This window comes from Molothrus ater, chromosome 5, assembly GCF_012460135.2.
Source record: "Molothrus ater isolate BHLD 08-10-18 breed brown headed cowbird chromosome 5, BPBGC_Mater_1.1, whole genome shotgun sequence".
Taxonomy (NCBI): Eukaryota; Metazoa; Chordata; class Aves; order Passeriformes; family Icteridae; genus Molothrus; species Molothrus ater.
The window spans coordinates 32,647,092-32,664,546 of record NC_050482.2 but is presented as its reverse complement, the minus strand read 5'-3'; the positions used below and the strand labels follow the sequence as shown (position 1 = coordinate 32,664,546).

The 17,455-nt window shown below is 43.9% G+C and overlaps 1 protein-coding gene across 1 annotated transcript in view; it reads left to right on the top strand.

Moving 5' to 3' along the window:
• Nucleotides 1-9,075: 9,075 nt before the first annotated feature.
• PPM1H (protein phosphatase, Mg2+/Mn2+ dependent 1H) overlaps nucleotides 9,076-17,455 on the top strand; it is a 128,573-nt gene continuing 120,193 nt past the window's right edge. The window contains exon 1 of the mRNA XM_036400677.2: nucleotides 9,076-9,633. Coding sequence (XP_036256570.1) covers nucleotides 9,398-9,633 — 236 coding nt within the window. The 5' untranslated portion in view covers nucleotides 9,076-9,397. The remainder of the gene's footprint in view (nucleotides 9,634-17,455) is intronic.

The window sequence follows — 17,455 nt, the reverse complement described above, 5'->3', positions numbered from 1 at the left end:
ATAAAACAATAATTGTATGTGTGAGCTACAGTCCTGTGACACAAAATCCCTTGTGAGGAGCATATGAGAACAACACAGGAAACTTAACAGTGTTGCCACTGTTTTCCTTATATGTGTTTGTTTTCACTCAGGGCATGGCTGGGTTTGACTGAAAGCACTAAGAGATCAAACTTTCCTGAGAAACTTCTCTCAAAGAACTTCACCCTTGAAAACCTGCTACATTAGGGTAGCTGCCAACAAGGTCGGAGAGATGCCTGCTTACCAGCATTTTTAAATGCTTCCTTTGCAGTTTATACAAGCCTTTCCAACCTGCTTTGAATTTCAGGCTTCATCAGATTTAATGGGGCATTGCGGCTGGGTTTGTGGTGTCAACACTTTTCTTTGGTCTGTTCTTGAGCTGCAGACTCTCTCTCCCTGCTACCATGACTTTCACCCTGACTTTCAGGCCCACATCTCCCCCTAACTGCTGCTGAAACAGAGATCTGCCCAGCAGGGTTATTTTGAGCATTGTCAAGGGAAGTATCTCACAGTGCTCCTTACCAACATAAACCCTTTATTGTTAAATACATAATGCCTAAATATAGACTATACTTTTGTAGATTTTTCTTAATCATGGGTCTTTTTTTGGAACTGTAAATTCCTGTAGTTCAGTTAAGTCCTTTCTTAAATTGCAAATGGATATATAACAAAGTCCATGGAGGAAATACATTTTTGGTTGGTGATAGTAAAGCATAGGCACCAAGGACCAAGGAAAAGAGCATAGATGTGACCATGGTTCCTATTTTTTGACTCAGGATGGATTTGTGAGTGCTAGAGCTTCTAAACCCAGGCTGAGCAGCCCCCAAAACTTCCACATCACGTTCACTGCCAGTCCCACACTGTGCTGGGCAGAGGAAGGCATCAATCCACAGCAGAATTACTTTACTCTTGTCTTCAGGGAGACCAGAGTCAGTTTTCCTGAGGCTAGTGACAAATTTTGGACTAGCCATGGGGTACCATGACTGGACTGCATCCTCAGAGTCTGAGACATTGTGCCAGCCACGGGCAGCGAGCCCTTGGCATCTCCCTGCTTCAGGCAGGGCTTTAGGAAAGACCTCAAGTGGAGGGTAAAGGAGTGTGAAAAGACAAGACAAAAGGAACTGCCCTGTAGCACAGTGAGAACTGTTTTCAGTGTCTAAGCTGAAAAAAAATTGGCAGCAACCAGCATTAGGTTATGGCATGCTGATTATTTACTCTCATTACTTGAATGTATTTGAGGCGCGTGTATCGCTCTCAAAAGAGGCTCTGGCTCCATAGAAATAATTAAAGATGTTTTAAAAAATACTTTAAATTAAAAAACAAAACACTAGATACAGATGTGAAATCACAAATAATTATTTTTGCAGAAGGTCAGCATGTTTATTCTACATCAGTTATTTGGTGGAAGATCATGATTCTTGCTTTATTGCTTTAAATCTGTTAAAAACCATCTTTTCTATTGGGTTTCTTAGGTTATTACACACAATAGTTGAAAGACCATGACCCATAAAAGCCAGAGGTTAATTTGATTTTCAGATATGTCAGCTGGAGTAAGCAGAAGGTCGTGCAGATTGCCTATTGTTGTGGCATTGTGTTTGCTTAGGACATTTCCCGTGGCTGCCTTGGCCGCGGAAGCAGAGATGTTCAGTCAGTCCTGTTTGAACTTTTTCCCCATCAACTCATTCCAGAACTGAACTGACTTCCCCCAATGCTACCTCTTCAGTAGTCAGTGCTTGTTTTTCTTCATTTTTGAGAGCATTTGAAGAAGCCTGGTTTCTGTGAACTTGGAAGATCCCTCAAGTTAGCCTGAGTGCTGTATTACAGCACAACTGAAATGGGTCCAGTTCTCAACCAGTGAAGTTCCTGAGTGTGGCTATACTCAGGATGGCCATTACTGGCACATTGCTAATGCTCTCACATGTCTGTCCCTTGACTGGCAGCACTGTAGTGCTGAATTAACCCCTGGAGTTTTGTCACTAAATCAGTTCAAACTGGGAGAAATGAAGCAGACATAACAGTTACATTTTTGTGCCTTGAGGAAGAAGCATGAAGAGAATTATTCCATTATTACTACTACTTCTACTACTACTAGTATTTTAAAACTCACTCTGCAGGAGATTTTCAAAAGACATAACTTCTGATCTGTTAAAAAATAAGCAAAAAAACATAGGTAAATTAGTTCCCAAACCCCTCCATAAATAAAACATGGTGAGGAAGAATTAATTTAATTAAAACTGTAATGACCATTAGTAAAAGAGACCGCTCAAATTATAAAGCAAGGGCAGGGGAGAAAGAGAGCCATGTGCTTGTCTAGGCTTAAATGCTTTATGTCCCACACTACTGACACAGGGTTTTGCTGAAAAAGAAGCAGATACAAGAGACCTTTGAAGGATGCTGTAGAAGAATGGAGAAAATTTCTAATATCTTGTTTCACAACTAAACCAGAAAAAAACTAAAACCATTTTTTTTACTCTAACACATTTCAGTAAATATTTATATACTCACTTTTACCTCTTCATCAAAATTTTGGAAGTGCCAACAAATTCTAAATCCTTGCTGCTCTTGTTGTTGTTGTTGTTGTTGTTGCCTATTGACAAGGTTACATATGTATTAGTTGTACCAGTATGAATGCCAGTATATTAATATCAGAATGCCATGTATTTGGGAAAGCAGATAATCAGACTGACTCTACAGGGCCACAGACACCACAGACCAATGCTGGAAAGAACACAAAAAGGGAATGAGAAAAACAGTTTCCATATTCCTGCTTACAGAAGATGTGCAGAAATCTAAGTGCAAAAGTAATATAATGTCTTTAACTTTCTCTGCCATCATTCACTATAGCTGCAACTGTGATTTATGAAAACATAACACATCTGTTAAACTCAGCCTGAAGTGTAGGACCCTGGAGTTTTGACAACTTGCTCAAATATCCTACTTCCTTCCTTGGCAAAACTATCTGAGAATGAGTACCACATAAGACACCTGGGATTTCATGTATCCAAGCTGATATTCAAACCTTCAAGTTCTGCCAGAACTGTTTATTTAATTAATAAAAAAATATTTTAAAAAGCACTGCTTAACTCTGAGTGTGATGGTTAAGGTTTGACCATGCTGCCAACAAGACCATGGTTGATATGCAATTGAAAGCCAGTGCCTGGCTGGCCTGAACTGCAGGAAAGCTTGTGCAGCAGAAGCCACAGCTCAAATGTAGGGACAGAATCTTTGTTCCTGTTCACCATCTGCTCCTAAGCCACCACCAGCAGACAAGAAGCCCCTCATCTGCCCATCCTGCTTAATCTTGAGACATCCCCATGTAAGGAGTGTCTGCAGTGAAGGCAGCTGGCAGGTTACTCAAAAATTCCCCTCCATGTGGTACATACAAATCACTTCCCTGTGTGTTTAACCCGTGTTTAACCCATGTTTAACCCAGGCACCAGTCAAGACTCCCTTGTATTCTGAAACATGCTCCCACTGGATCTGAAATGTTGAGGTAGCTGAAGTACAGGTGTCTGTACTCAGTCAAGCTTTTAGTACTGTCCCCTACCCCTACAAACACCTACATGCCCTTTTACCTGCTTATTTTCCTGTTGTCTCTGCATTGAAATCTATTTGATTACTTTCAGCTTTTTTTTTGCTGAGATTGAGAGCAAAAGTGTTGCTACTGCTGACATTTTGAAGCAGCTCACAACATCATCAGGGCAAGATGTTCTTTCACAAGAGCCAGGGCAAAGGAGCCCCAGAGAGGATATAATCATCTTGCTCCACCTCCCCTATGAAAAGCTGCCAACAGAAGCACATAAACAAACTAATCCCTATTCCATCCCATTATTAGCAGATTTAGCTACAGGCATTCAAAAGGAACAGATAATGGAAAGTAAGCAGAGACTGTAGAAGCAAAATCATAATGATGATGCTTATTGTGAAATTAGAAAATTATTTTTAGGATATTTGCAGGTAGATTCTCGTAGAAAAAGTAATTCTGTAGCCTTTGGCAAATGCAACACTTGCAGGCTTATGGACAGCTTATGTTGAAGTATCTATATTTATATAGATTGCAAGAAGTGTTATGATTTTGTGACATCTTCTGATGTGATTGCTAGTCAATTATGATCCCTCCTCAGAGCTTTTTTTATGCCTAGGTATGTTAATGAAGGCTGCTTTCATGCAGCTCATAATGTTGCACTTATTAGTCCTCCACTGTGAGAAGTATCCACTTTTCTGGCATGAATACTTTTCCCACTCGGCTGGACATCATATTTTTGGGTAAAGACAGGGCTGCAACAGGCCTTCTCTTTGTATTGCCTCCAAAATACTTCTGGGAAGGTGCAGAAAGAATGAGTCTGCTCAAGCAGGAGGGGGAGGATCTGTTGGGAAATGGGAACCCAGGGCCCCAGTGCCCCAACCCCTGCTTTGTTAAAGCCATTCTGGTTCAGTACAACAGCTGTGCTAGGAAAATACCTTCTCAGTTAAGTCGTGCTGATGAGAGAATTTCTAGTTTTTGAATCCCTAAAAGTATAGGGGTTTAGCCACTCAGCATGACCAAGGTAATTCTCCACATGTGTGGAGATAGGAGTGGAGCAGACAACACCCAGCTCCTGTTCCTGCCTGCCATCCCAGGTCTCCTGATGTGTACATGTTGCATATTAGCACGAACCCCATGTGTACAACTAGTTTCACACCAGCCTAAAAGAAACTTTGTATATTTGCCTGCCCTTTCCCATGTCCCCAAGTCACACAGTGCCTCAGCAGGTCTCTGATAGAGGAGAACCTGCAGATGAAGAGCACCTGACCATGAAAGCTAAACCCAGCTATAGTCCCTGTAGCCTGACAAAAGCAAAAATACGTTTGGGTTTTGGTCACTTTGTGGTTAGGATGGCAGTAGAAAAAGAACATTTTACCCTAAATTTCATATATGAGGGCTTAGCCCTGATAACATTTTGTGGATTTTGACTTTTTGGATAGCAGCCTTCATTTGGACTACCCAGCTCATGCTCTGTGGGGGACTGGATTGGACCACAAAGCCTTGGGACCATCACACTAATCATGCTCTGATGGAGATGCTCTCTCTGAGCTTCAGTTGCAGAAGTTTCTCAAAAGGAAATCCATGTATGGAATTAATATTGACTAGAGGATGGTGCAGTAGATATCAGGTATAGCAGAGGAAATATATCACTTCAAGTATTGCTAACATTTATTTATTTTTAAGTTTAATTGGTGCTTCTGCATGCAAACTGGCAAGAACACTAACAGCTTCCATCTCATCAGGTCTGATAAGCCTAGAAATGCTGGGGATTGCTGAAGGCAGACAGAGATTGGGTATTGCTGGAAGTAGGATTGATATCTTAATAAGAGGCATTTTGTCCTCCACATCACTATGATGCTTCAGGCACTGTGCTTCTGAAGGGCCTTTCTCTAGAGATAAAGAGCTTCCTCATGCTAATTAATGGTTGCCCAGTCCTTTTGAAAAGGTAAGAATAACTTCATTGATCACCACATGACATGGTAATCTTCCTGAGTAGAATCATATGCAAAAATAAGGCTTTCCGTGTTTTTTGAATGGGGAATTACAGAGAAGTGCAACCAATTCTTTTGTCAAAGCTTTTTTCCCCCTACATATACAGCTTCATCCTGTAATGTCAGGCACATATTCTGACACACCCTCTGAATTTGTTATGCAGCTCAGTTCACACCTGTGGACATTGATTATATCTGTGATAACATGACCCAGAAGTTCAAACCTGCAGAAATGGAGCATTCATCTCACATCAGACCTGCTTCTTCTCTCACCAAAGTCTTTGGGAGATTTTTATTCCTTTTATTTAGAGCATGAAAAGCACAGGAAAAAAACCTTCAAGTAAGCAAGCAACATAAGGTATAAACGAGGTACAAGCTAGTGAGAGTTACACTGTTGAAATAAATTCCACATTCCTGTGAGGCAGAGAGCCCCAAGCATTGCCATATTATGCAAAATAAACAAAAAAGGACTTGCACCAGAAATATTTTTATTATCAAAAAATTTTAAACACATTGAGTCAATGCACTTTCACTGGCTACACTTCCAACTACTCCACATAAAATACTTTCTGCTCAAGTACTCACGAGCTAGAACCAGAATCTTTACAGCCCAGTGGATATTTCATTTTGCAAACCTTTTCTTTATTTAAAGTGAATTTTCTTATAGTTCTTTAAAAAAGTAGCTACAAAAGTAAAAATACGGCACAAAGAAATGGAATGAAGCTCCATCAAGGTAAGGTCAGACTGGACATTAGGAAAAGTTCTCACTGTGTTTGGTCATTGCAACAGGCTCTCTGGGGAACTGGTCATGGCATCAAGCCTGTCAGAGGTCAAGGAGCATCTGGACAATGTTCTTATCCACATGGTTTAGCTTTAGGTAGTACTGCAAGGAGCAGGGAGTTGGACTCCATGATCCTTATTATGGTTCGTTCCAATTTGAGATATTCTATGGTTCTATATAAAAATAATATCTACAGAAACATTATGATAGCCCTAAGAATCTTTTTCTGACTATAAGTATTTGTCTTCCTTTCCTCCTGGTTGTGTGGAATAAGTTGATAACTGGAGGGCAGGACTCCAACTCAGAGGGATCTCAACAGCATGGAGAAATGAGCTAACAGGAACCTGCTGGAGTTCACCAAGAACATGAGCAAAGTCCTAAACTGGGATGGGGAAAACCCATACAGAGGGCTGACAGTCAAGAAGGCATCTTTGCAGGAAAAAGCCTGAGGATCCTGGCAGGCAATAAAGTGAGTATCAGTCACCAATGTGTCTTTGCACATATTGGGGTACATTGAGTGATCACACCCTTCTGAATGGCACTTGTGAGAGAATTGTGTCCAGTTTGGGGCTCCCCAGCTGACCTACTGGTCCAGCAGTGGGCCACCAAGGCTCTGCAAGAAGATGCTGAGATAAAATGGGTTTGTTCAGCTTTTAGAAGGCAAGGCTAAGGTGAAGAAACCTTAGTTCAGCCTTCAACTACCTAATAAGACAGTACAGAGAGGAAAGAATCTCAGAGGTATTCTCAAAGGTGAAGCGTGATAAGAGGCAACAAACACAATCTGCAACAACAGAAATCCCAAACAGATGGCAAGGGAAAAAAATTAATGAAGGAGTGGTTGAATATTGGAACTGGTGCCCAGAGAGGCTTTAATATTTCCATCCTTGAAAATCTACTCTTGGAAATATTGAAATCTTGACTGGATGTGTTTCTGAAGAATAAAACATAACTTAAAAGTTGGCCCTGCTTTGAAAAGGAGCTGGAGGACATGATTTTCAGAAGTCATCTCCAATCTGTTTTCATTATGATTAAAATTACTGAATTTGTTGAATGCTGAATATGATGCACAGCAAGGTGGCATAATTCAGATGCTTCAAAGAGCTCATATGAAAGCGTTTCTGGCCCACACACAGCTTCACTCCCCGGCATGGTTACCCATTCAGAGAGAAAAGCAGATTTGCTCCAGTGTCACATATAAGTTAACATTTAAAAAAAAAACCTCTAACCTGACATCTTTCTTTTGCATTAGTCATGGGATTGCAGAAGGACAGAGAGTCAATTTTCAAACATTTGCATAGAGAATTCAGGCTCAAAATTTTATTGGAACTCAATATCAAAACCTTTAAAGGTCTACCTGCCACTAAGAAAAATGTCTGGCTTGGACCAGGTGGATCACGGGCTGGGAGATATGGGGAACTTGCTGAGCCCTGCAGGGACTGATTATTACTTCCTTTGAGGTGAAGCTTCACTTCTGACTCAAAAGTGAACATCATCCTCTTTCCCAGAGAACTGAAATCAAGGCATCTCTGTACTTTTAAACATGAAGACGCCCTATCCCTCCTGTTGTACTGCTGTATCCTTACAACATTCTTGTACCAGAGGTAAGCATCCATACATTTCAAACTGCACAGATCTGTTTTGAGTGGTGAGCTGCTAAGCTGTCTCCCCATATGTCTCACCTGGGCTTTTCCTTGTCATCTAGCAGAGATAATAATTAAAACTCCAACATATCACTTCACATTTCTCCCTTGTGTTGAGTGGAATAGTGATGTAGTATGGGGTTGGAGAACAAACATTGCATTCTCTCTGTTTGAGTTTTAGTCAATGATATTTTTCAACATCTTTGGGTCCAATAGACTGCAAAGTTTAAGTTCCAGTACTTCACTACTCTCAAGGTTTGCCATACCTTCCTCGTTCATTTCGCAGGTCATTGCCTTCCAGTGAGATTTACAGCTCTCAGGAGGGCTGCAGAATCACAGGGCTCAGACAAAGCCTTGCTTCAGAGGACAGACTTCCTATATGTTCTTGCTCCATTCCTACATTTTCTTAAAGCTTGGCACACCCAAATCTGCAACCCCTCCACACATGGGCGACTACCACATTGAACAGACCTCCTAATTTATTTTTTTTTCAAATTGAAGGAGTATAACATGGTCAAAATAACACAACAAGAGAAGAAGGGTTTAAAACATCTATGTCCTCAAATTTGAATAATTTTAGCCCTGTCCTTTCACTTTTGCTCCATGACAGCATCCTGAACGCCTGGCGGTGCGTGGAGCAGCCCGGGGGCTGCGGTCAGCGCTGACCGGCGGACGGGCATGTCCCCGACTCCACGGCAGGCGGGCAGCAGGGCTCGCTTTCGGCCACTGACCCAGGTTCTTTTTCTAACAAATGGCTTCCTGGGGAAAATATTCTTGGCGTGTTTGAGCAGAAGGCAAGTAAACCCTCCAAGCGGAGTCTTGTCCCGCAGGATCAGCGGGCTCTGCCGGGGCTGGGACGGCGCTGGCTCAGCCCAGGGGCAGCAAGAGCAGCGCACTGCGGGCGGCGATCCCCAGCCCCGGTAGGGGAGCCCCGAGCGACTCCGAGCACTGCCCCGGGCAGCTCATCCCGGAGGCGGCCGCGGGCACGACCGCGGGTCCCGGCCGCATCGCTGCGGGCAGCCGGGGGCGGCCCCGCCGGGCGCAGGCTCCGCCCGCCGCGCACCTGCCGCGGGCCGGCCCCGGCGCGGGGAGGCGGGCGGCGGCGGCGCCCGTGCCCGGCGTGTGCCAGGAGCCCGCCGGTGCCGCAGGAGGAGCAGGAAGCGCCCGGGCGAATCCAGCCGCGCTATCACATGACTCAGCAGCCGCTGCCGCCGGGCTGAGTTCACCCAGCGCCGCGCCGGGAGGGGGAAACCTGCGATGAGGCCTCGGCCCCGCGGCTGCCCCTGAGCCCGCCGTCCTCTCGCCCGGCCCCGCGCCCCCACTGCGGGAGCGCGGCGGGGGCTGCCGGAGCCGCCTCCGCAGCGCTGCCCGCCGGCGCGCCCCGCTCCCCGCCCTGCGCGGCGGCCCCGGCGCTGCCGCCGCCGCCGCCGGCGGGGGTACTATGCTCACACGGGTGAAGTCCGCCGTGGCCAATTTCATGGGCGGCATCATGGCTGGCAGCGCGGGCGCCGACCACGGCAGCGGCGCGGACTTGCCCCTCCGCTTCCCCTACGGGAGACCCGAGTTCCTGGGACTGTCCCCGGACGAGGTGGAGTGCTCCGCGGATCACATCGCCCGCCCCATCCTCATCCTCAGCAAGGACACCCGCCGCCTGCCCTGGACCACGGGCTACGCGGAGTGAGTACGGGGCTGCGAGCAGGTGGAGCGCGGCCGAGCCGCTGCCCGCCCTCCAGGGCGCACCGGCGGCCAAAGGCGGCGATGCCGAGGGAGCCCCGGCGGTGCCGGCGCTGCCGGAGGCGGGGGAGCGCAGCCCCGGGCCTGCGCGGCGGGAGCGGCGGGGGGAAGGTGCCGGAGAGGGGAGCGGCATCCCCGGCGCCGTGTGTCCGGCCCTGGCCGCGACTCTGCACCTGGGTGGCTCCTTCCTGGGAGCCCGAGGATGCAGATCAGCTGCCCTTGAATGTCCCCGCGGGAGTGGCCGGTACCCGGGTCGGCGAAGGATGCCCAGGGGCAGCACCGGGCTCCCCTATCCGCAGTGACGGCCCCGGGGGAGCAGGGGCCAAGAATGGGACACCCGCCGGGTACTGAACGGCCGTCTCGGTCCTTGACCCTGGAATAAAAAAATGCTTTTGGTAGGAAACCCGGGTTGGTTTGTGCGTGTGTAAATATTTCCAGCTGCCCAGGAAGGGTGAAATATGTGGGGTTTGGAGCACCTTCCTGTGGACCTGACAGCCGTTGTGCTCGCTGGTGGGGACTGGCCACATATCTCTAAAATGCTTTTCAGTTTGGGGAGACGCTTGAGGACCACAGGCTCCAAACTGAAGGAAAAAAAAACCCAAAAACGTTGGCTAGCCCCCAAACTGGGCTTTCCAACTGGTTTGTTGCCCTGACTCACTCATATAATGGTATTTACTTTAGAGGGTGTCTGATCAGGACCTGGTTGTAGCCTTGCCAGCCAGGCGAAAGGCAGTGCTCCTTTGGATGCATCCAGCTGGCAGTGGGAGTAGCTGCAGAGGCAAGGCATGTCCTTGCACTTGATGCCTTTATCGGTAGGCACATTGTTTTCCTTAAGGATTCTGGGTGCAGGATTCAGTATTTGGTTTCTTTCTGTTACTGCTTCTAAGTCTTGAGCATGTCTGGCCATCCATTGTTGCTGCCAGCTCAGAGATTACTAAAGTTAACTAAGTTAGCCCCCTTTCAGACCACAAGTGTTCTGTATAGTCTCTTTAGACATATATGAATTCCCCAAAAAGCTGTTGCAAAAACTACAGTGAAGGCTTCACATTGTTAATGAGCAATCACTAGCTTTATTTAAAAGGTTGTTACATTATTGGGGATGCTGAAATGGGAGATTTAAAGAGAGATTTTAATGAAAAATTTAAAGAATTTTAAATTGGATTATTCTCCTCAGATTAATAAAGAATTGAATTATTGAGCAAATTCCCCAAGAACTGTAAATTTAAATATTTTAAAGTAAGCTCTAATTGTTCTGCCACTATAATGGTCCCTTAAAAAGCCCTTCTTTACCAAAATAAGTACATGCTGCTATTTTCAGCTTGGGTGAAGTTCTGTGGCTTTCAGCAAGTAACAGTAATTGCAAGTTGGTGACAAAAGTGGAAGGGAGGTTCTCTGGCTCCCAGGTATGTGCATCCCATGAGGCTGCTGGAGCAGAAAAATGTGGCTGCTGGAAAGTGAAAGTTTCATTGACCCTGTTCATGAAACCTGACGTGAGAGAGTATTTGGAGATAAAGTAAATGGCTCTGGTGGTCATGAAAGCAGAACATACCAGGATTGTTTTCATATACTTGTTACTCTTCCCTCTTGAGCTTTGAGCAGCTTGGTTAATTGGGAGACGTAAAAAAGTCACTAGCTTTTTCAGTTCCTGTTGTTATCTATGTGAAAATAAATTGCCTTTTTGCTTTGCTTTTTTGTTGTTGTGGGGTTTTTTGTTTGTTTTTGTTTGGTTGGTTTCAGTTTTTTGTCTCATCCCCTTCCCTTGCAGTTACTGGCTCGAGTGCTGGTGGAACAGATCTGAGGGAAAGGTGGTACTTGTTAGAGAGAACTAGTGAATGAGTTACTACCCCCTTCCCAGAATTATGTATATGATGTTCCAAAACTGGGGTTCATTGTAACCTGAAGATCTCAAATGCTTGCTGTGGAGAAGCTGAGAGGAAAGCACTGCCAAGAAAATTGCATTGATTTCCAAAGGCAAAGCATTGAAGAATAAAGAAAAATAAGAAAATATGGACAAACTCAGATTTTGCCAAATACGAACTTTTTTTTTTGTTTTACTCATACTGAGCTATTACCAGGCTTTCTGAAAATAATTGTAAGACTTGCTGGGAGATATGTGTTGAAACTATGTTTTTCTTTTGAAACAGGTTTGAGTTACATAAAGAAAAGAAATGGAAAAAGCACCAGGAAGATGAAATTACTATTATACATATTCTGAAATTTGTTGGCTTGGGGAAAGCAGGGAATAAAGCACTTTCATGCTATTATTTAGCATTTTGTTAGTGTCTATATCAAGGAAACTATCAGAACAATGTTTGCCTTTCGTTACAATACAAGTGAGCACTTACAAGAATGTTAGGAGGAAGTTTGGTGTCCTCACAAGCAGCTTGTGATGTAACCCAAAGGTCAGCTATTTAACTCACATCTTACTAGTTTGCTTTGGTGTGAGACATGAGAGAAGACATGCCATACCTGCAGTGTGCCAAGGTGCAGCTTCCCTGACCTATTGCCTTTTCTTTGTTTTCATGTTTTAGCAAATCAGCAAAAGCGATTGCAGTGGGTTGGGATGCCTATGCACACAGGGATTTTTACTTCCTGAAGATAACGAGAGGTTTCTTGTAGACTTAGAAGGTGGGGACTGGTCCAGAAGGTGTAAGGAGAGTGTGTGCCACCTGTACCTGTGTGTACTGTATCTGCCCTGATGTTGTGAGCCATTGCACAGCAGGGTTTGAGTCAGTGGATTTATGTTCCACACCCAGCAGCAGCATCTGTCTCACTATCTTTAGGAAGAAATTCTGGCTCTGAGAATAGGTCACCTGGAGGCTGAGTTTCAGGAAAGCATTTGTAATGTTCATGTTCTTTAGTTGTTAAACATGTCAGTTTACAGATGATACTGGAGTTCTTTGATGTCGTCATGTTGGTGTTTCATCCAAGCTGGAGAAGGCATTTTGGGGTAAGACCTGGTTCTCATACCAGACTGAAGCAGTTTGTATCTACAAAATATGCATTTTTAGGGGATTCCTCTTGTTTCTTTGATTCCTGAGGATTTGTATTTCTTACTAGACAAAGTAGCTCACCCTGTTGACTATTTCTTTTCCCTAGAATCTGTGTGATATGGGCCTATTCATCTGACTTATTCCCCTGGAACAAGTGTTTCTCCTTCACTCCACTTTCTTCCTCCTCTTGTACTGAACATTTTTTGTAACGGGTATTTTGCAACATTATTCATTCATGTCATATATTTTAACTTATTTTTACAATTACCTACTTAGCTCTGTGATATTAGGCAGTGAAATGTAAATTAGTCTTTATTTTTTATTATTAACTTTCCCTCTTTTAATAGAGTGATCATTACGGAAAACATGTAGGCAGGCAAATGAAATCTTCAGAAACATACTTTGTACTGGGATAAAATATTGTTGCTTCCTGACATTTTAGTGGGAATCCCATAGGGACTCAGTTCTCCTTAGTCAGTGAGCAGCCTAAAGGTTATCTTCTGAAATGATTGTCCTGCTGTCTCTTCCTTGCATGGGAGCCCTGAGACCTTGAATTTCATTTCACCTCATACAGGATGGCAAAAGGCCATGTTTCAAAGAGATATTCTTATACCACAGACACTTGTCTAATGTTCATCAAGCTCCATAGAAGAAAAATTAAAATTGTATCCCACATCCAGTACGCTTTTTAATTGTCTTTAAAGGTACTGTTTTATTTAGAAATAAACTTTTCATTTTTAATCAAGGGCACCCTTAACTTAGTTTTCTGCATGTGGTCAGCTGGCATGCATCAGGAATGACCCTGGGAGAGGGTAGTCTGTTAACAAACGTTCTTTTAAGTCTGCCTTTAATCCAGAGGAGTAAGGAGATTTGCTGCTCTCTGAAAAGTTAAGTGATTTATTTGAATAAGGGAGGGTGGGAGGGATCCTGCCTCACACTTTATTTACTCATCCCTCCCTCTCCTCTGCAAGCAGCTGCACTCCCGAGGCCACTGGGATCTGCTCTAGAGCTTTCCCTGCCTGAGCTGCGAGCTGTTCCTTGAGTTTCTGCTTGGATTGCCCTGTTACTGGCAGGGAAGTTTCTGGTTTGGTCCCTTCCTGTGCTGTTTTCTGTGTGTTCTGCTGCTTCCCTGCAGCACTGCTGATAAGCAGCCCCAGCGTTCAACTCTGAAAGTAACTGGCAAAGTAAAGGCAGGAGCAGAGAGTATGTAACGTGAAATGACCCAGATGATATTCACTGCATCTAAACTCTACCCAGAACATTATTTTTCACCTTTTCCTCTTTGCTTTATCTTCCTCTGTGAAGGCAGAGGATGAACAGGGTGGAGCAGAGCCTACCTCTCCTAGCTGAATTCTCTTGACTACATATGGCATGTTAAAATAAATGCTAAATTTGCAAATGACAAAGAACTAGCCTGCTGCTCATGCTGGTGGAGTTGCAGAGAAACTGCAATTGAGTAACATTTTATGGTAGAAAAACAAGCTTAGTCATTTTCCATCCATTTTGAATGTATATTCCTACAGTTCAGAATCCAGAACTATCATTGCTTTTCTAAACTGTATGAATCCTGGGGATGGGACCATAGCTGGTTGCTTCTGTGTCACATGTGTTCCTCTCTTTTCTCTTGCCTTTCTGCCATCTCTTTGGAGAACTTCAAAAGGTACTATCAAATACACTTAAGGGACAGGGGAAAAGATTTTATACGTTGTCTGTGTCCTCATGCAAGAGGCAATTTTGCCTACGTTTTTAATTTATTTTTTGAAAAATTCTAAATGACACTTCAGATACCTTTGCAGTCCTGAGTTATAATAGGTTTCCAGAAACTTGACTTTACTGGTATGTGTGTTTCTTGACTTAAAAAGTCAGTTCATTATCCCTGCAGTGCCTTTTGTTTGAGGAGACAAAGTCCAGGCTGTTTTTCCGTAATGTAACATTTCAGTGATACTGTGGTTTCTCTGCACTGTGGGTCTGCAGTAGAAATTACATTTCCTCTTGGTGTTGGTGGCTACTGACCCATAATGAATGCAGAGTTGTAGGTGAAGTATGATGACCGTGTCCTTCCAGCACTATTACAGCGGCAAGTTGTTATAGTTCAAAATGAAGAGGGGGAGCAGTTTATGGATTTTTTTTCTTCTCAAACTACTGGATTTTTTGTAAGGCTGATAATATTGCATCATGTTTTCTCATGCTCTGTTACTTAGTTTGTAGCAAATGAATGTATGTGAGAATTAACTGGAGGTTTTTGTTAAAAGGCTTTCCAGCATTTCTCAGGGATCATAAACACTTTGGTGAGTTAAGATAACACAGAAGTATTCATCTACCTTTCATGTTCTGTCTAGACCAAACTATTTATTAAAATGCTAAGCATTTTAATAATATTATGAAGCAGGTGAAAGCTTAACGCATCTGTGAGCTGAGGCAAGGCAAAAAAAAGAAAATGCTTGTCCTGAATTGAATATTTTGGTGTTGGAGGATAGCATAAGGCTTGAAACTACTGATTGCTTATTCTAATCCTCATTGCTTATAATTAATGGGAGATAACAACACCACAGTCCTGCTCCTGTGAATTGGAAGTGGTAGTCTTTCTAAGCCTCACCTGGGAGCATGACTCATACCCCATCTGTAAACATATTTCTTGTGTGTGTTCTGTTTGGTACAAATTTCAGGAGGATGAGACTCATGGGGGAAGGAATACTTTTTTTATCTTGTTCTGTTTGGTTGTCAGGTTATGTACACAGAAATAATGAATTACTTTCCTTTTTAAACTTTTTAAAAAACTGTTGGCAATTCTCTTTGTCTAGATGAAAATATTTTCTTTTATTCTTTTTGTAGTTCAGAGCATAAGACTGAGTAGGATCTGATGAATGCACTAAAAACTCAAGTCCCATACATGTAGCTAGAGATAACTGAACAGTTTTCTTCTGTAGGAATTATTCTTCTATGCATATTGTAATGTTAACTTTAATGCATATTACCCGGCTCTTGTTTAAGCCTGAGTTCATATAAAACTGCCTACAGAAACCTCATGATAATTTTAAGAGCTTCAGAAGTCCCTTTCCTTGTTTAAGACTGTATGCTATAGCATCTAATATTTATGTAATGCCTCTAATCTGCCAAGGGCATTGCAAGTAATAATTCCAGAATAACCTTGGAGAAGAATGTACATGTGTAAATGTATTGGTTCTTCCAAATGAAAAAAACGCAGCCATGAGAATAAGTTTTGGCAAGAGATTTGACATGAATGTGGAGAATGAATCTCAAGTTTTAGGTTCTGTGTTTTGATGACACAGTTATTTTTCCTGCTGTTGTGTACTTGGCTTTTTCCTATGCGGCCTCTGATTTCTTAGAACTTGCACAGGGGTAAAAGGAGAAAAATAGAAAGAGCATAAAGAAGGTAAATTGTGCTCAGGTATTTTGTGCAACTATCTAAGTTGCACAAATGTGATTCCTAATGGGACAAGTATGAAATTTATCCCTCAAAGCTGTCTCATATTGCTAGTCCCTCAGAGGCTTAAGACTAGTGTTGTCTCAGATGTTTCTGAAAGGCTTGCTTGAGCATGGTCCCAGCTTCTGTCACCAGAGCACGACTGTGTCCTCCCAGGCAGCCTTCCTTTGGACCTTCTGCCCTGGCACAGGTGGCAGTCAGCAGATGGGAGCTGCAAACACTCCAGCTTGTTCCTTTGTATCTGTTGCAGCTGCATCACTCGGGATAGGTGTAAGTGGGAGTGGCTTGGCACAGTTATCAGCAGGCATAAAGTAACCTGACAGGGCTGTTCCCCTCGGGGTGAATTGCTTGGAGCTCGTGGATGTGATCAAATGAAACATGCTCAGCTTGACCTTGAAAGGAGGCAGTGCTGCAAAGCACAGGTCATTCCTCTGATGGGATCTGGGTGCCACTTGAGAAAGAAATATGGTTTGTGGGTTTAAGGATGGGCTAAGTCAGCTTTGTGAGCTGAATCCCAAATAAGATTTGGAGTGGGGGAGTGCTGTTAATGAGTGCAGAGAGATAATTTAGGCAGAGCAGACATAGCTGCTTTGCTGTGGCATGAGGCTGGAGTCGGCGCTATATCTGTGATGGAGCAGCATTTGCAAGGAAGATAGAGGCTGCTGAACTACATCTAACCTGCATCTTTAACCACTTCCCCTTGGATTTCTGTTCTGATTGAACTGGCCAGTCACATTTACTTGGTAGGGTATGTTTGGGATGTCCAGGTATAATACACATATTATCCAGAGTGGTTTCCTGATCAGAGGTCAGGTGGAGTAGGTCACAGCTTCAAGTGCTTGGGGCACTAAGCAGGGAGCAGAGCTGGTGAGAAAGCTCTCAGCTTGTGCCGAGCTGCTCTGCCCCTCAAATCCAACTGACACAGGGTGGAAGCTTTATGGAATGGTAATTAGAGGATCCAGCAAGTAGGAGACAGCCAGCAGGTCCATTGAAGCCTTTTGGCTTCCTCACCACTATCTCCCTCATTCAGCAGCACACTTGCTGTCTAGTAATGCTGCCAGCTGTACTTGGGGTTGTAAGTGCCATGGTTGCTAAGTGGTTGATGCTGCATGAGCTGTTCAGTAGGTGAAGCTCATAAAATGGCTGCAGGCAGGAGTGATTCCTCCTCCCAATACTGTGTGTAAGGCAAGTGTTTGTCTGAAGAGTTTAACATTCTCCAAATAAATGCAGCGCACAGTATTTTGTCGAGGGAAGCAGTGCTAGCATAAAGCCAGCCAGAGAGATGTCTATGGCTCTTGATCACAGTGTGGTTTGATTGCTGGAGTCT